General features: G+C 36.8%; 1 protein-coding gene across 2 annotated transcripts in view; it reads left to right on the top strand.

The window, feature by feature from the left end:
* Positions 1-18,999, top strand: part of MAN1A2 (mannosidase alpha class 1A member 2) — a 178,989-nt gene that overhangs the window by 69,955 nt on the left and 90,035 nt on the right. For both annotated transcript variants that reach the window (XM_047870244.1, XM_047870245.1), the window contains exon 6: positions 11,495-11,589. In XM_047870244.1, coding sequence (XP_047726200.1) covers positions 11,495-11,589 — 95 coding nt within the window. The remainder of the gene's footprint in view (positions 1-11,494; positions 11,590-18,999) is intronic.

Genomic DNA, 18,999 nt, shown 5'->3' with positions numbered 1-18,999 from the left:
GATTTTTCGTTGCTGAGATGAGCCGCAGTGCACCGCTAGCTTCAGATTCCTCTAACATTACCCTGTATTTAGGGTGGGCCCAGTCGGCAAGTTTTGTTAATGTTCTGGCTCTGTCCTCAGCTTTAGGCATTTCCTGTAGGCCTGCGCCTCAGAGGGGGTCTCTGTCGACCCTGCCCTGCCTCCCCCAGGCGTGGGCTGCTGTTACTCTGCTTACTAACGTTTATGTCCATACTCTTTTCTGTTTTGATCTCCAAATATTGGCAGCCACGAATTCACACTAATAGCTCTAATTTCAGCGCAACACCATAAGGTTTATTCTGGCTTTCTGCCTTTTCATTTTTCGCACTCTTTTCTGATAGTGTGAAACCTGCCTACTATTATTCCTCATATATTAACCCACTTGCCTCGTCCTGCTGTATGAAATCACTTTGCTGCCCTCAGCAGGCTGCCTGCCACCTTGTTCAGTGCATCTTCCTCACACGGACCCTCTAGGATTTTATTCCCCTTTGCTTGGCTGGCTTCCCTTTTCTCACGTTGGTCTGAGTCCCTCTCCGGGACAGTGCTGTGTGCACCCTACACATACCTTTTGGGCACAGACCCCTGGCTTCAGGAGCTTCTGGATTGAAATATTAAATAATGAAAGGAGGAAGAAAATGGAACTGTTTTGATGCCTTCAGTTTCAGATTTGTTTCCAAATTAGACATTATAAGATGTCTTTGAGAAAGGAGAGCATTTTTTTCCCCATATTTCCATGCTTACCTGAGCATGTACTGAGTTTTTGGGGTGTAGCTGACAAGCTTGATTCATTTTAGTATCAAAAGGCACATGATTCAAAATTAATTATGAGCAGCTTATGAAAGAGAAGTGCCAGCCTTGGCCGTTTCACATTAGGTTCCTGGTCTGAAAGTTGAAGCAAAATGTTGAGAGTTTGGTTGTTACTGTCATAGGAAAACAGTAATAACATGCTGAAAAAGTGTATGATGTTGCCAGTATTTTCATTTTTGCTGTTTTTATGCATCAGACTTCCAGAATAAACATTTCAAAGTGGAGAGAAGCACATAGCTTTGGAGATGAGAGGCTCGAGTCCCTACTCTGCCTCCTTTTCGTGCTATTTGGCAAGCTGTTTACCTCTGTAACTTCATTGTTTTCATCTATGAAAACGTGAGAGCGTTCACCTGAGAGTTGTTGCGAGGATTCAGTTGTGTGACCGTGCCTAACATAGTGCCTGACTCAGTAGATCCTGCTTTACTTTTCTTCCTCCTTTGACTTTCTCTCAAGTGGTAACTAGTCTGTGTTGCTAAGGGGTGCTGGATCCTTTTACTTATTTGAGGTAGACGTCATAAATCGATTTCTTAGGACATAGTCTACTCAGGTACATATAAAGAGAACATGTTTTACTTTTCTGACTTTTTCATACAGTGGAATTTTACTGACCTTTTTATACTTCTCTTGATCATTTTACGTCGAAAACTATGATTCATAACTATTCTGGAAAAGCAATAGTAAATTTCAGATCTGCTAAAAATGAATTAAACATTGAAAAATAATTCAAATATGACATTACTGTAATACTGGATGTACAAGAAATTCCTACATCTTACATAAGCCAGAAAATTAATTTATAACTTGGCAAAGTGCATCTCTTATGTTAAGGTAGTCTGTAACTAGAATAAAGAACATTGACATGCGTTCTGTTTTCTGGTACAGGGAACCAAATAAGGGTTACATGTCATCTCACAAAGTGTTCCTCTCTCCTGTTGATTTATTAATATAATAAATGTGAAACTTTATCATTTTATTTCTCAGAGCAAGGCTATTTATATTAAGTATTCACAAGTTAAAAAAAATCTTGATGATTTATTATGTTTACTTGATGTTAGCCTCTAATATATGACATTTCTTTTACAGGAGTGTCTCTTCTCATTTTTTTAATGGTTATCAAAGTGGTATCCCTCCCTTAGTAAGATAATAACGTAATTTATGTGGATAACTGCATCTGAAATCTGTCAGATAGAATAGAGAAATGGTTATGTGGAGTTTAATCCATGTTTTACAGATAATAAAAAGAAAGTAAACAACAACAACAAAATCTATCTTCACTAAAACACAAATGTTCTCTGTTGCCTATAGTTTAGGATCGATTCTGAATAAGCTCAGGGAGACTTTCTGAGCAAATAGAATAGCCCTTTTTGACCCAGATATTTCCTGGTTTAAATATTAGTCATCTCTGTCTTTACTGCACTAATTCTCATTTTATTTTTGGAAAACCTGATATTCCTCCAGGAATTGCTGCTATTTCCATGGGAAATTTGACCTCTTCCTTCTCTATAGACATGCTGGTAATTGGGCAAAACATTCCACTAAGCTTTGCTGCCCCAGATAACCTTTTTAAAATACACTAACATTTTCCTCTTAAAGGTGTGAGTTCATCTACATATCTGTACACATTCTTACATGTTTAACGTTATGCCAATACCCATCGTAGTGGATGTCATGATTATGGTTATTGGTTTGTCAAATCAGAAGACAGAGTTTGGAGCTAGCTACCCCGGGAGCTAGAAATCTAGGAGTGAAATCCAGGGCAGGAAGGAGCCACGGAGGAGAAGCTCAAAATTCTGCGTACATGAAACTACGTGTTTAGACCACATTGTTTTATTTCCTATGTGTTTATAGACCTCTACCATAATTTTATGTGTAAGATGGACTCTAACCCTTCCACATTCTCTGCCTGGTAAAGAACTTCAAGGACCAGCTCAAAGATTATTTTATTTATTTTAAGTAGCTCATTTACCTATAAGGAAATGCACTCACTTTAATTGTATGGATGTAATTAAAGGTATAGTTTAAATTTTTTAAAATATAATTTATTGTCAAATTGGCTTACATATAAACACCCAGTGCTCATCCCAACAAGTGCCCTCCTCAATGCCCATCATCCATTTTCCCCTCTTCCCCATCTTCCCCATCCCCCATCTACCCTCAGTTTGTTCTCTGTGTTTAAGAATCTCTTGTTGGTTTGCCTCCCCCCCCCCATCTCTGTTTGTAACTATTTTTTCCCCTTTCCTTCCCCGTGGACTTTTATTAAGTTTCTCAAGTGTATGGTTTAAATTTTAACAAATGTGTGATAAGCTTTTGGAGGGAATATAAATGATCCAAACTTTTTGGAAAATAATTTGGTGGTGTCCAGTAAACATTTAAGATATAAAATTCTCTTTGACAGGGGATCCCACTTCTAGGGATATATTATCTAAAAGTAACAATGTGGATGCTTAAGAAATACTTAGCAGGATATTTTATTGCAGTAGTGTTTTTAGTAGCCAGTGTTTGAACAGACCTGATTCATCTAGAGGGGAATGGTTGAATAAATTAATACATCTCTTACTATAGAATACTTACTATAGAATATTATAGAATACTATACAACTGTGTACACAAGTTTGATGTATTTTATCTAGGAAAAATATGCTTGATGTATTAAATGACAAAAGTAAGTTACAGACCAATAGTTAGAGCTTACCGTGCATGCATGCGTGCGTGTGTGTGTGTGTGTGTGTGTGTGTGTGTGTGTGAGTTCTGTCCCTCCAGTTAATTAACCATTGTGGTATTTGGGGGCAAGAAATAATGGCTTCTTGGACTCCGATGGGTTACAGAGATGAGAGATTAAATGATTTCAAGGGATTTGGGAGGCAATTCCAAAGGATTGGGCGGTGGTGGGGGTTGTGGGTGGGATGAGGCAGAGGAGGAGTTGGTTTCAGGGTTTTGGTACTAGACTAATGGTGGGACAGTTAACTAGAAATTGAGCATTTTAAGAACATTAATTTGGGAGAGGAAGATCATCAGTTCATTTTAAGTATTTCGAGTGTGAGGGGAGTTTGCTCTGTTTAAGTGGAAATAGGTAGTAAGCAGATGTAATGGGGCTGGTGCTCATTGGAGAAGTCCTGATGAGAAATACAAAGTTGGGAATCAGTGGCTGTGTAGCTGATAATTGAAAGCAAGCACATGTGAAATTGCTCAGGGAGACAATTTAGACTAGGAAGAGAGGGGGACCTGGAATCAAGCCTGGAGGAACACAGTATGAAAAGGTCAGGTATGAGAAGTCTGACTCAGTGAAGGAGGCAGAGAGATTGTGGGGTGTCTGAACACGAGGGAAGAAGGTATTTTAAGGAGGAACTGGTCAATAATGACTAAGCGATCGATGCTGAAATGTACAGCTAATTGTTAGCAAGATCCATTTCAATGAAATGATGGGGGCAGAAGCCATGTTGAAATAGTATGAGGAGTGAGTGGGAGGAGAGGAAAAGGATACAGTAAATTAGACAGTTTTGTAAAAATTGAAAAGGTACTTGTGTTACTATGTTAGTAGCAGGAAAAGACAGAATAAAAATCTAACCACTTAACAGTTGTGTGTCCTTAAAGGATGGAAATGAATCAAAGTATTTGGTTCAGAATACAGGAACTGTATATGAGTTTTAGAAGTTTTCATCTTCCTGGTTTTTAAAATAAGCAAATATAGTAATAACAAAATATTTATGTATGTATCAGCCAGTGTCCAAATAAGAGACAGAAACTGCCAGTTATTTGAACAGATAGAATTTAATATACAGAATTGTTAACTAGGCATAAAGTTACCTAGGTAAGTGCAAGATTAAAAAGAATTTTCTAAAGTATCATGGAGGTGGCTCCTACAGGAGGGCAACCAGGGCTGAGGGAATATGGGGAAGAGGTTTTAACTCCTAAATCTTAGAAACCGTAAGGGGAAGGGCTAAGCAGAGCTGAAATTCAGACCTCTGATGACAGTGTGCTGGCAGGTTGGTGCTCCCGCTGCTGTCTCCAGTGAGGACTGAGGGTGATGAAGCTGGTTCTGCAAGCATTGGAAGAGAGTGGATTCACTACTGCTACAGGAAGGCAGCACTGCTGCTGACGTTGGGGGGGGGGGGTAGGAAGGCAAAACAACGTAGCACCTGAGCCTCCCTGCACACTTTTGCCAGGAAGACCACAAATACAAGGCCTTGACTGCTCTTTACCCAGGTCATTAGGGCCATGCCTGCAGGCATGAATTAATCTCATCAAGTAGGCTTGCTTTCACTTACTGTAAAAGACATTCTCCAAGCTCAGTGTTCTTCCCCTGTAGCACAGTCCACTGTGTGTGCAGGAATCCATCGGGGACCCTTTGGATCATACCTGTGAGATTGAGGTGGGGCTGAGGGTGGGCCAGGTACAGCCAGTGTAGATAAACTCAGATCTTTGGCTGACACTTTGCTGTGAATAATATTCAGTTCTCTGCCTCTGACCCAGTAGTCAGAGATATTCACGATCTTGTAGACATTCATGAAAATGTGGTAGGCTGACTTGTTAGTTTGTAAATGGCATAAATCTTGGATTTCATCATGAGTTTGGAAATACTGTTTGTAGGCTCATTTTGAGTGAGAGGTGTGTGTGTGTGTGTGTGTGTGTGTGTGTGTGTGTGTGTGTGAGAGAGAATATGTTTCTACCTCTTAACCTACAGTTTTGTAGTAACCTTCACTTGGTCCTAAGGAACACTTATCTAGCCCTTAAGGATGTTTCTGTTCATGGTGATGATGAAAATTCATCCAGAATGAAATAAAATGAATCAAAGAGAGAAATTAAGAAAAAGAGAGAAATTAAGAAGAAGAGATATTAAAAAAGAGAGATACAGAGTGAGAGGTTTCAAAGAATGTTTAGTGGGAACTTCAGATGAGTTTAATGGGATAAATGATAGAAAGTCAATATTGGAAAAGATACCAAGAATAAGGAGGAAATATGAAAAGCTGCTAAAGAGAAAGGGCTGATTACTTACGGAAGGATGACAGCTGACAGCAGAGTGCTCAATAGCAAGAGAAGCCAGAAGATGTTGGAGTGATTATCTTTAGACCACTAAGATAAAGTAACTGACAACTCAGGTTTTATATCAGCCCAAACTGTCATTCAAAACGGAGGATGTAAGATACAGGACAGAAAGATATGCAATGAATTAGTGAAATATTTTGAGGAATTTAATTATTGGCTACAGAAGGTAAGATTAAATAATGCAAGGTGTGGGAATGCCTTTTGTCTTCCTCTGTGTCTGTATCGCGATGTCAGTATCTAGATATCTGTGTCTCTAATTAGTGGAATAGTCAAGCAAGAACATGGACCCTGGAGCTGGACTGCCTAGGCTTAAATTCAGGCTTACCACTTCCTAGTTGTATGACCTTGGGCAAATTAAGTTATTTGTTTTAAACCTCAGTTTCCTAAGCTGTAAAATGGGAGTAACAGTATTTATCTCACTGGGGTGTTGTGAGAATTGATTGGGTTTAATATGTGTTTGTCATTATCATCATTGTCATCATCTCAACATTTCTGTAGAAGATCTTAAGCTCTTAAAACCTTGGCATGTTAGCCTCAGATATTTCGGGGATTTGGGTTGGTGTGGAAGAGAAAGAAGATAGTTTACTTGCTTATTATAAATCTCTGTGCTTTTTGGCTTCCTAAATTGATTCATTCAACACTTGTTGAGTACTGGTTATAGCCTCGGCACTCTTTTAAGTTCTGAGAATAAAACAGTGAATAAAACCGCTTCTGCCCATCTATGGTTTACATTCTACTTGTGGGGGTAACAGGAATGAACAGGGTAGGTATGTGAGAGCATGTGTGTGTTTGCACACGTAGACCTACACATACGTGCACTGTTACTGGTAAGCAGTAAGGGGAAAAACAGAGCATGGAAGAGGATGAAGGGGTTTTAATTTCAAATTGGATGTGTGTCAGGGAGTGTGTGCAAGAGTAGCATTTGTATAGAGACCTGAAGGACATAAGAGAGAGCCATGAGAACATCTTTTTATAAGAGCATTTACTAGAAAGGGATAGCAAAGGGAGAGACAGCGAAGCAAAAGCATAACTGGCATTCTCAGAGAACAACAAAAAAGGTTAGTGGGGCTGAAGTAGGTTGCTGGAAGAGAAAGGAAGGAGAGAGTGAGGCACAGAAGTCATAGAGATTCATTGCTTATAAAGATTTAGAGCCTCTTAAAGGACTTTTACCCTGAATGGCCTAGGGAGTCATTTGGGCATTCTAAACTCTTCACTTCTGTATTCTCACTCTGCTAGGTTGAAAACAGGCTAGAAGAATATTCTGTTACTAATTTAATTCAGTAAAGAAAAACAATTAAAAGTACCCATGCATTTAATATCACCTCCCTTCTCAATAATCTACAGTAGTTCTGTGTTATCAGTTGTGTTACTTTAAGTTTCATTGTTTCTATTTTAAGGTTGTTTGTAATCTTGCCACATTCTATCTGTTTAACCCCATTTCTTGCAGTTCTTCCACACCCAGGAATAATTCTTCTGGTCCTAAGTCTTCTTAGGAAGTTTTAGCATTGTCCCATTGCCCACCATTTGTTCTGGTAAAAATAACTGGGGAATTTCACATAATGCACATTGGACGCATAAAAGTTTTTCTGTAAATAAATGAAATGTTGTAGAAGTCTTAATATTGTTGAGCCTCTTAAACATGTGAAATAATTGATGTGCACTCATGATTGTATCCATCAAGAATCATAATAGCAGAGGGGCGCCTGGGTGGCTCAGTCAGTTAAGCATCTGACTCCGGCTCAGGTCATGATCTTGTGGTCCGTGAGTTCGAGCCCCGCATCAGGCTCTGTGCTGACAGCTCAGAGCCTGGAGCCTGTTTCAGATTCTGTGTCTCCCTCTCTCTCTGACCCTCCCCCATTCATGCTGTCTCTCCCTGTCTGAAAAATAAATAAACGTTGTTAAAAAAAAAAAAAAAAGAATCATAATAGCAGAAAACAGAATCTGTTTTACCTAGTGATTTATTACAGGGTTCTGACTCCTTAACAGAATCTTTGGGAGGGCCATGACATCAGGTATTTTTGTTATAATACAGCTTGGAACCATGCAGCCAGGAGAAATGCCCAAACATACTGTGTATCTAATTGAGCACCAATTCCATTGCCTTGATTACTCACAGGGTCCCTATGAAGACAGAAACCAGTCATTCAAACTTCTTTTAGAGCCACCAGAAGAACCAGATACCTTCACCACTGTGCTTGCAAGGCCACTGCCTCAGATCACTTACTTCTTCCTTCCAAATATTGCATATTTAAGGATGCTTGGCAATGTTGATGCCATTATGTAGTTTTCTACCCTTTGCAGTATTTGAAGGTGTGCTTGAAAGGAGATTTGGATGAGTGTTGAGTATCTATCACATTCATAATAAAAGAAATGAAAATAAAAATGATAACGGAGTCTCCTTTTTCAACTACATATCTACCTTGGTTTACGGCGGGGTCATGTCCTGGTAAACCCATCAAAAACTGAAAATACTGTAAATTGGAAATGCATTTAAATGTGTTGAGAACACCTGCATTAGCCTACAGTTGTGCAAAATCATAATGTACCTTATAATAAAGTTTTTTATAATGAAGTATTGAGTAGTTCCTCTAATTTATTGAATGTTGTACTGAAAGCAAAAGACGGAATGGCTGTGTAGTGCAGATCGATTGAAAGTATATCAGTTGTTCACCCTCACCTCCCCACGGGTGACCGGGACCTGCGGTTTGCTGCCTACGCTCAGCATCACAAGGGAGTATCTACCACATATCCCTAGCCTGGGAAAGATCAGAATTTATAGTTGGTTTCTCCTGAACGCATATCACTTTCACACCATTGTAAAGTTGATAAATTGTAAGGTGTTCATTGTCAATTGTAAAATCGGGAGCTGTCTGTATGAGATTGGCAGCAATCAAAATTTTGATGACTTTTGTGTTAACAAGAATCCAGGGAAATGACTACTGATACCTTCTGATAGGAATATGGATTAGCAAAGTGTGTGGAAGACAATTGGCATTAACTATGAAAATTAACAAACGAATATACCCATCAATACTTTGGTTCCCCTTTGAGAATTTATCTTACCTAGTCACATAGTTTGGAAACATATGTCTGTCACATAGGGGACTGACTAAATTACAGTATATCCATACAAGGAGAAATTCTGCAGCCACTCAAGAGAAGGTTATGGTAGACCTTTGTGGACTGATTTGGAAAGATCTCCAAGGTTCAGTAAAGTGAAAGATGCAAGTTCAGGATAGAGTGCATGATAGTCCATGTTTCAGAGAGAGACAAAGACAAAGATTCTGTGCGTGTGTGTGTGTGTGTGTGTGTGTGTGTGTGTGTGTAAACTGTTAATAGCATTTCTGTTTCTGCGAAAGTCAGAAAATGAGGATTTGATGTGACAAGGCTAGGAACCATGTATACAATGGAACTAATTTAGTGCAAGGTATTTACTAGACATTTAAGAAGCTGATAGCTGCCTGCATTGTAGAAGGAACTGTGTAGTGGAGAAATCGGACTGGAAAAGAGACTTATTTTTTACTTTGACACTTTTTGGATTTTGTATTACTTGCCTGCATTGTGGAAAAGTAATATGTTTTAAATTAGCTGTTGCTGCTGTCTACCAAAATATTTGTGAAAATGAGAAATGTAGGGCTATAATTTATTTATCATTAAAGAGTTTGTATGTTTGTGAATATATTGAGATAAGCATACTATATAAGGAAATTTTTCTCTGTGATTTTGGGGTGTTGTTTTGGGGGGCTGTGTACTAGAACTGGTTACTATGTATGTTATCTGCTATTGATGGCTCCAATTAGTTGAAAATTAGAACATATCTTTTGGAAGTTTACTTCTGGAAGGGAAAGGAGAATGCTTTCTGTTTAGAAAAGTTTATGTTTGTAAGCATTTTACCATTTTGGATATTAGTTTTTTGTTTGTTTTGAGAGAGTGAGAAAGAGAGCGTGAGCAGGGCAGGCAGGGGCAGAGAGAGGGAGAGAGAGAATCTTGAGCAGGCCCCGTGCCTGACGTGGGGCTCTATCTCATGACTGTGAGATAGACCTGAGCTGAAATCAAGAGTCGGACGCCCAACTGACTGAGCCACCCAGGCACCACAAACATTAATTTTTGTATGTAGGAAAGATGTAGTATAAAAATAAATCCGTGATATTAACATTAGGTAAGAACTTCGTCCCTTTGTCCTCATGGTAAACAGAAGTAGTACTGTTCACTATATAATGTAACTAGACTTTATTAAGGTAAAAATGTTAACATAAGGGGACCAGTTTACATTTGCTCTCCTGAATATGAGATGAATATGAGAAAATTGTTAAAACTTTAACTTTGGGGTGTCTGGGTGGCTCAGTCGGTTGAGCGTCCAACTCCTGATTTTGGCTCAGGTCATGATCCTAGAGTCGTGGGATCAAGCCTCGTGTGGGGCTCTGCACTGGGCATGGAGCCTGCTCGAGATTCTCTCTCTCCCTCTGCTCCTCCCCAGTTATGTACTCACATGCACATGCTCTCTCTAGAAACAAAAACTAACCTTAAATTGTTACATTTTTCTTGAGACTTTTACGTCAAAGTAGGCATTCAAGGAAATGGTAAATTGTTGATGTATGAGAATATCTAATTACAAGTTTTGCTAAGAAGTTTTGCCTCATTTAAGGAACCTTGCAAAAACATCTTAACATCATATTTCTTTGTTAGCTTGTGTGTATTTCCCTCTGATATCTTCTACCCCCAGTAATGTTGGGGTGCTTTGTTTAATATAACCTCAACATATAACTTTGATCTGTTCCAGACCTTCAACTCCTTATTTGAAGAGTTGAATAATATTTTATCAAAAATATTTGACTGCAGGGGACGGATGGAAGCTGAAATATCTGATGAGTTTGAAATCAATTTGAGAGAAGATAGGCTTGAAGCCTATAGGAGAATGTGCCTTTTTTCCTACTAGGTTATTGTGACCCAGTCTCATTTTGGAGCCTTTAAGTCAACAGTCTCCAAAGGTGGGATAGAGAGGCATATCCATTTGGATATGCTAAGAATATTAGAAAGTTTACTCTGAATATCTTGGTAGTAGTACATGATTTTAAAAGTTTGGAAACCACTGATACTAGTGTAGTTTATTGTTTCATACCCAAAATAGCAGTAGTTGAAGCATTTATAACTCTCAGACTTGGAATGTGAACTCAGACCTTTTCTTTTTAATAATGTGGATAGATGTTGATGGAAAATGTTGAGACATAATCATGCTTACAGTAATTCAAGGGCATTTATCCAAATCTTTGTTTTAATATTTGTGCTAAGCTTGTATACCATCGGATGGACATTTCATAACCTGACATTTCTTAGACTTTTGCCAGCTGAAAATACAGATAATATTAACACTAAAACCACATCCTTCCCTTTCAGTTAATTATAATTTCAGGCCATTACATACTCAGCTTTCCTCAGTATCCAGTTTACAAACGTTTTCTCTGATTGCTGTATGCTTCATGGTACCAAAGAGATGCCCTTTTTTCTCCTTGTACTTCTGTGTAGTATGTGACCTGTGAGAGATCAGCAAATGACAATGGCTTTAATTTATGAATGAGTGGCTATAATTTTTTTTATAAAAAGTTCCTTTATGTTGTTTTGATCTCAGATATTCAAGATTAAAGCAGTTCAGCTGGCTGAGAAACTCCTTCCTGCCTTTAACACACCTACTGGGATTCCTTGGGCAATGGTGAATCTGAAAAGGTAAATTTTATTTTTATGTGGTTATTCCTGTTCTGAAAGAATGAGATTAACTTAGTGTTAGAAATTACTAATGATCACCCCTCCCCATACTTTATAAGACTTAAATTGTTTTTCTCTACATATATGCAGAAATATATTTCTTTAAAACATTCTTTGGTTTTTTGTTTTGTTTTTCTCTACATATATGCAGAAATATATTTCTTTAAAACATTCTTTGGTTTTTTGTTTTGTTTTGTTTGAAAGTTCTTCACTTTGGAACAATTCATCTGCCTTAACTGTATTCCGGTTTCTACTGCTTGCTTCTCTAAGTGTAAATTTCTCTTCCTTACCTGTATGTTTCTTTTATTTGCTTATTCTTTTCCATTTCGTGTTGTAATGGATTCAAAGTGCTTTGCCTCTAATTTTTTGTGTACCACCTGTTGACCTTCTAAGTCATAATGGAACACAAATGTGCCTTAAAACCAGGCCTTCCTATTATTGAATGATCAGGGAGAAAATAATTCATGATGTTGACCCTAGGATTCTTATTATGGTGTTTGTACTGTTGAAGTTCAAAGTGAACTCTTCAACATTCTTTGCAGTATGTTCCATTCTGATAGAAAACACTGGTTTCACTTAGAAATAGATGAAAGAAAAAATTTTGATAACTTTATAAATCATGCAAAGATATATAATTAAAATTTAAAAAATTGGGTAATGTCAGTATATCTAACTTGCATTGAAATAATTTATGCTGACTGAAATTTTTACTGCATACATTTTTCTCCAAATGAAATTTATTATTCCTCTCAATGTTGGAGCTTGGAAATTACATGAAAATTTGACTCTTGTTCTTGCTGCCAGGCCCTTTAGAATGAAGGTTGGGAACACTTATTTTTCTGGAATCATGATTCTGTAACAACTTTATTTGAAAAAAGTGATCTATTTTAATTATTTCTTTATAATGGAGAGCTGTATAGAGTTTAGATTTCCATTGAGAAATTAGCATTTAATGCTGAACATTAAATTTAACTTCACTGTTCTCTCATTTCATGCTCTATCTATAATATAAATTACCTCCTTGTGAGGGGGATAATTTGGCTGGAGTTCCACAGTGACCTACACAAAAGGAGATGGCCAAACGACGTACTACATCTGTTCTCATTCCTTATTTTTAAGACAGATTTTCTGAGGTTTCCGTCAGTACCATTGTCAGAATCCTATAACTTTCCTAAATAATAAGAATTATTATTAATTTAAAATTTAATTATGAGTTGAAGAAAGCGAAGAAAGACTGCAGGACTTTTTTCTTAAATCATAAAACCTCAAACTCAGATCAAGCTGAAAGTGGGAAGGCATTCAACGATCATTGTCTTGAACATTTTATAAATTTAATTTTCACTTACTTTCTCTGTGTATATTCACACAAATACACATTTTATTTGAGTTTAGATCATAACTAATTATTTACCTATTTTTTTAAAGCTTTTTCTTTTTCTTTTTCTTTTGGTTGAGCTCTGCACGTGTCCCACACGTAGGCTTCCCTCCTCTCTTGTTGCCTGAAAAACCAACCTATGTTAGCCCCACATGTTTACCTTCTACAGCATGGTACAGGCTCTGGGGCAAGTTTAAAAATTTTGTGTGTTTTTTTGGATGCTTGCTTTTGTGCCTCTTACTTTTCTCACTCAACAGTATCTCAGGGAAATACTCTTCCAGATCATCTGATAAAGCTCTAAGTCAGTCTTCCTGATGACTACTTAGTGAAACGTATTTAGTGTAACCTAAAATACATTGGTTACAATGCTATACATAGGTTGTACCATAATTTATTCAATCATTGCCTTATCAATGGTATTTGTTTCCATTATTTTGCTACCATAAACATTTTTAACAATAGTATCCTATTATATATGTCCTCTTGTAGTGAGAATTTTTCTCTGAAAATGATTCTCAAGAATATGATTGCTGGATCAGAGGCTGTGTGTCTTTTTTTTTTTTTTTTTTTTAAGCTTATTCATTTATTTTTGAGAGAGAGAGAGAGCACAAACAGGGTAGGGGCAGAGTGAGAGAGGGGGACAGGAGACAGAGAATCCCAAGCAGGCTCCGCACTGCCAGCGAAGCTCTACGCGGAGCTCGAACTCGTAACCACAAGATCATGACTGGGGCCAAAATCAAGAGTCGGACGCTTAACTGATTGAGCCATCTAGGCGCCCCATGGCTGTATGTGGGACAGATTCTCAAATGTAGGATTGCTGGATCAAAGGGTATATGCATTTTACATTTAATAGTTACTCCCAAAATGTTTTCCAAAAAGACTATAGTTTCATCATATTTCTACCTACAATGTGTGAGAGTACCTAAATGTCTGCAGTTGTAAGTTCTGCTTAATTTTTGATGGACTGATGGCTATAAAGTGTTACTCATTGTTATTTTCATTTTTGTTTTCTGACTAGTGAACTTGAGCATCATTTTCATAAATTTATTGGACATTTAGACTTTTTTTGCTTTATTTATAATTTTTTATTCATAAGTTTTAAATTTTTATATATTCAAATATGTCTTCTGTAACATTTGGGTTTACAGTTTTTGTTAAAAAGATTGTCTCCTATATTTTTTATGTCTTCTAGATTTCTAGTAAAGTTTTTATAATACTGCTTTTTAAAAAAAATTTCATCACGTACATATAGTGTTAGCTGCAGATTTCTTATCAATTGCCTTTGTCAGGTTGAGGAAATTCCTTCTCTCCCTATTTTACTTAGAGTTTTTATCATGAGTGGATGTTGAGAAATGCCAGATGACTCTTTTTCTTCATCTGTGATGATCATAACATTTTTCACCTTTATTCTGTTAATATGGTAAATTATTGTTAGATTTTCAAATGTTCAACCAACTTTGAATTCCTGGGATAGTCCTTGGCCATAATATATTATCTTCTTTAATGTATAGCTGTGTTTGGTATTAGAGTTATCTGGTTTCATAAAATGAAGTAGGAAATAGTCTCTCTTCCTCTGTTTTCTGAAAGCACTGGTGTTACTTCTTCCTTAAATATTTGATAGATTCACCTACACAACCATCTGGGCTAGAAGTTTTCTTGTGGGAAGATTTTAATAACATATTCAACTATATGTATGTATGTATGTATATACATACATATTTCATACATGTATATTCAACATACCTTATATATGTGATATAAATGTATATATGGATATTCAGATTTTATTTTCATTTTGTGTCAGGTTAATAGTATTCATAAGGAATTTATCCATTTCATGGAAGTTATCAAAGATTTTGGTGTGCAGTTGTACATGTTACTTTCTTAGGCCTTTCATGTTTCTAGGCTTTATAGTGATAACCCCTCTTTCAGTCTTGATACTGGTAATTTGTTTTCTCCTTTTATCAATACTGGTAGGCATTTATCAGTTTTATTAATCTTTTCAAAGAACTGACTTTTGTCTTTAACTGCATTTAGTAACATTAATTCTATGATTTATGTTTTCTGTCTCATTGATTTCAATTTTTTTTCCTCTTCTGTACTTACTTAGCTCTTTTTAAAGCTTTTACATTGGAACTCTAGGTCTTTGATTTTTACCTCTTTTTTCCCTAATAAGCATTTTTTTCTGTAAGAATTTTATTTATTTGTTTATTTTTATAAGAATTTTAAAGCTGTAAATTTCATCCCAGAAATTTTAATTTTTTCATTTTTCAGTTAAAAGTATTTTATAATTTTCCTTAGAATATCCTCTATGACAAATCAGTTATTTCTTTTTTAAAAATATAATTGTCAAATTGGCTTACATACAACACCCAGTGGTCATCCCAAGTGCCCTCCTCCATTCCCATCACCCATTTCCCCCTCTCCCCCACCCCCATCCACCCTCAGTTTTTTCTCTGTATTTAAGAGTCTCTCATGGTTTGCCTCTCTCTCTCTGTTTATAACTATTTTTTCTCCTTCCCTTACCCCCTTGTCTTCTGATAAGTTTCTCAAGATCCACATATGAGTGAAAACATCAAATACTATCTTTCTCTGATTTATTTCAATTAGTATAATACCTTCCAGTTCCATCCACGTTGCTGCAAATGGCAGGATTTCATTCTTTCTCATTGCCAGGTAGTATTCCATTGTATATATAAACCACATATTTATCCATTTATCGATTGGTGGACATTTGGGCTCTTTCCATAATTTGGCTATTGTTGAAAGTGCTGCTATAAACATTGGGGTACATGTGCCCCTATGCATCAGCACTCCTGTATCCCTTGGGTAAATTCCTAGTAGTGCTATTGCTGGGTTGTAGGGTAGTTCTATTTTTAATTTTCTGAGGAACCTCCACACTGTTTCCCAGAGTGCCTGCACCAGTCTGCATTCCCACCAACAGTGCAAGAGGGTTCCCATTTCTCCACATCCTCGCCAGCATCTGTATTTTCCTGCAAATCAGTTATTCCGATTGTGTTGTTTAATTTGCCAAATTTTAGAATCAGGGAGGTTTCTTAGATACCTTATTGTTTTGATTTCTAATTTAATTGTGATCAGCGAAGATATTAGGTATAATTTCAATCTCTTCAAATGTATTGTGTCTTGTTTGTGGCTCAGCATATGGTTTTTGTTGGTAAATACACTTGAATCTGTATTCTGCAGTTGTTGGGGTAATGTTCTATGTTAGGTTAAGCTACTTGGTGGTGTTGTTTAGATTATCTATGTCTTTCTGGATTTTTAATTAACTTAATTAATGGTATACTTCTTTTATGAGTTGCTGAGATGAAGTATTAAACTATTTCCAACTGTGATTATGGAGTTATCTACTTCACTCTATTTCTGTCAGATTTTTGCCTCCTGTATTTTGAAGATTTACTCTTAGGTATTACATGTTTATGATTTGTCTTTCTGATGACTTTACCCTTTTATCATTATGATGTGCTCCTCTTCATGTCTGGTAATATTTTTGCTTGGAAGTTTGTTTTATCAGATGTTAATCTAGCTACTACACCTTTCTTATGCTTACTACTTTCCTGATGTATTCTTTTTACTTTCAGCCTAACCATATTATAATTTTAGTTCTTTTGAAGACAGCATGTAGTTGGGCTTTTCCGGTATGAAATAACTGCCTTCTAATCAATTAACATGAAATGTAATTATTGCTGCAGTCTGATTTAAGTTCTGTTTTTTTTAATTTATTTTATTTTATTTTTTAAATTTACATCCAAGTTAGTTGGCATGTAGTGCAACAGTGATATCAGCAGTAGATTCTTTAATGCCCCTTACCCATTTAGCCCATCTCCCTTCCCACAACCCCTCCAGCAACCCTCTGTTTGTTCTCCATATTTAAGAGTCTCTTCTGTTTTGTCCCCCTCCCTGTTTTTATATTATTTTTGCTTCCCTTCCCTTGTGTTCATCTGTTCTGTGTCTTAAAGTCCTCATTTGAGTGAAGTCATATGATATTTGTCTTTCTCTGACTATTTTCGCTTAACATAATACCCTCTATTTCCATCCACATAGTTGCAAATGGCAAGATTTCATTCTTTTTGATTGCCGAGTAATACTCCATTGTGTGTGTGTGTGTGTGTGTGTGTATACATATATATACACACATATATACATATGTGTATGTGGGTGTATACATATATATACATGTGTGTGTATGTATGTATATATATGTATACACACACACACGGAGTATTAAACTGTTTCCAACTGTGATTGTGGAATTATCTATTTCACATACACACATACACACACACACCACATCTTTATCCATTTATCCATCGATGGACATTTGGGCTCTTTGCATACTTTGGCTATTGTTGATAGTGCTGCTATCAATTGGGGTGCATGTGCCCCTTTGAAACAGAATACCTGTATGCCTTGGATAAATACCTAGTAGTGTAATTGCTGGGTCGTAGGGTAACTCTATTTTTAATTATTTGAGGAACCTCCATACTGTTTTCCAGAGTGGTTGCACCAGTTTGCATTCCCACCAACAGTGCAAAAGAGATCCTCTTTCTCCGCATCCTCACCAACATCTGTTGTTGCCTGAGTTGTTAATGTTAGCCATTCTGACAGGTGTCAGGTGGTATCTCATTGTGGTTTTGATTTCTATTTCCCTGATGATGAGTGGTGTTGAGCATTTTTTCATGTGTCAGTTGGCCATCTGGATGTCTTCTTTGGAGAAGTGTCTATTCGTGTCTTTTGCCCATTTCTTCACTGGATTATTGTTTTTTGGGTGTTGAGTTGGGTAAGTTCTTTATAGATATTGGATACTAACCCTTTATCTGATATGTCGTTTGCAAATATCTTCTCCCATTCCGTCGGTTGCCTTTTAGTTTTGCTGATAGTTTCATTCTTCGCTGTGCAGAAGCTTTTGATTTTGATGAGGTCCCAATAGTTCATGTTTGCTTTTGTTTCCCTTGCCTCTGGAGACATGTTGAGTAAGAAGTTGCTGCAGCCAAAATCAAAGAGATTTTTTTGCCTGCTTTCTCCTGGAGGATTTTGGTGGCTTCCTGTCTTACATTTAGGTCTTTCATCCATTTTGAGTTTATTTTTGTGTATGGTGTAAGAAAGTGGTCTAGGTTCATTTTTCTGCATGTTGCTGAACAGTTTTCCCAGCACCACTTGCTGAAGAAACTGTCTTTATTCCATTGGCTATTTTTTCCTGCTTTGTCAAAGATTAGTTGGCCGTATGTTTGTGGGTCCATTTCTGGGTTCTCTGTTCTATTCCGTTGATCTGAGTGTCTGTTCTTGTGCCAGTACCATACTGTCTTGATGATTACAGCTTTGTAATACAGCTTAACGTCCAGGATTGTGATGCCTCCTGCTTTGGCTTTCTTTTTCAAGATTGCTTTGGTTATTCAGGGTCTTTTCTGGTTCCATACACATTTTAGGATTGTTTGTTCTAGCTCTGTGAAGAATACTGGTGTTATTTTGATAGGTATTGCTTTGAATATGTAGATTGCTTTGGGTAGTATTGACATTTTAACAATATTTGTTCTTCCTATCCAGGAGCATGGAATAATTTTCCATTTTTTTTGTGTCTTCTTCAATTTCTTTCTATAGTTCTTCAAAAGCTTTCTATAGTTTTCAGTGTATAGATTTTTCACCTCTTTGGTTAGATTTATTACTAATTATTTTATGGTTTTTGGTGTAAGTTCTGTTTTTCCTTCCTTCATTTCCTTTGTCCTAACATCTTTTGAATTGACAAATGTTGTAGAATTCTGCTTTACTTTATTAGTGCTTTTATTTAACTAATTTATTATATTTGGGGGGTGGTTGCTATAAAATCATGGGGTACAAAATTTTTCATTTAACAGAGTTAATATTGTACTACTTATGTATAGTAACATTTCAACCCTACTTTTCCATTCATCTCCTCCCTCCCATCCTTTATATGCCATAGTTGTGAAATGAATTGCATTTAATACACTCTAAATCTCAAA

The sequence above is a fragment of the Prionailurus viverrinus genome, chromosome C1, assembly GCF_022837055.1.
Source record: "Prionailurus viverrinus isolate Anna chromosome C1, UM_Priviv_1.0, whole genome shotgun sequence".
Classification (NCBI taxonomy): Eukaryota; Metazoa; Chordata; class Mammalia; order Carnivora; family Felidae; genus Prionailurus; species Prionailurus viverrinus.
Note: the sequence above shows the minus strand (reverse complement) of the source record. Positions and strands in the feature narration are given on the sequence as shown.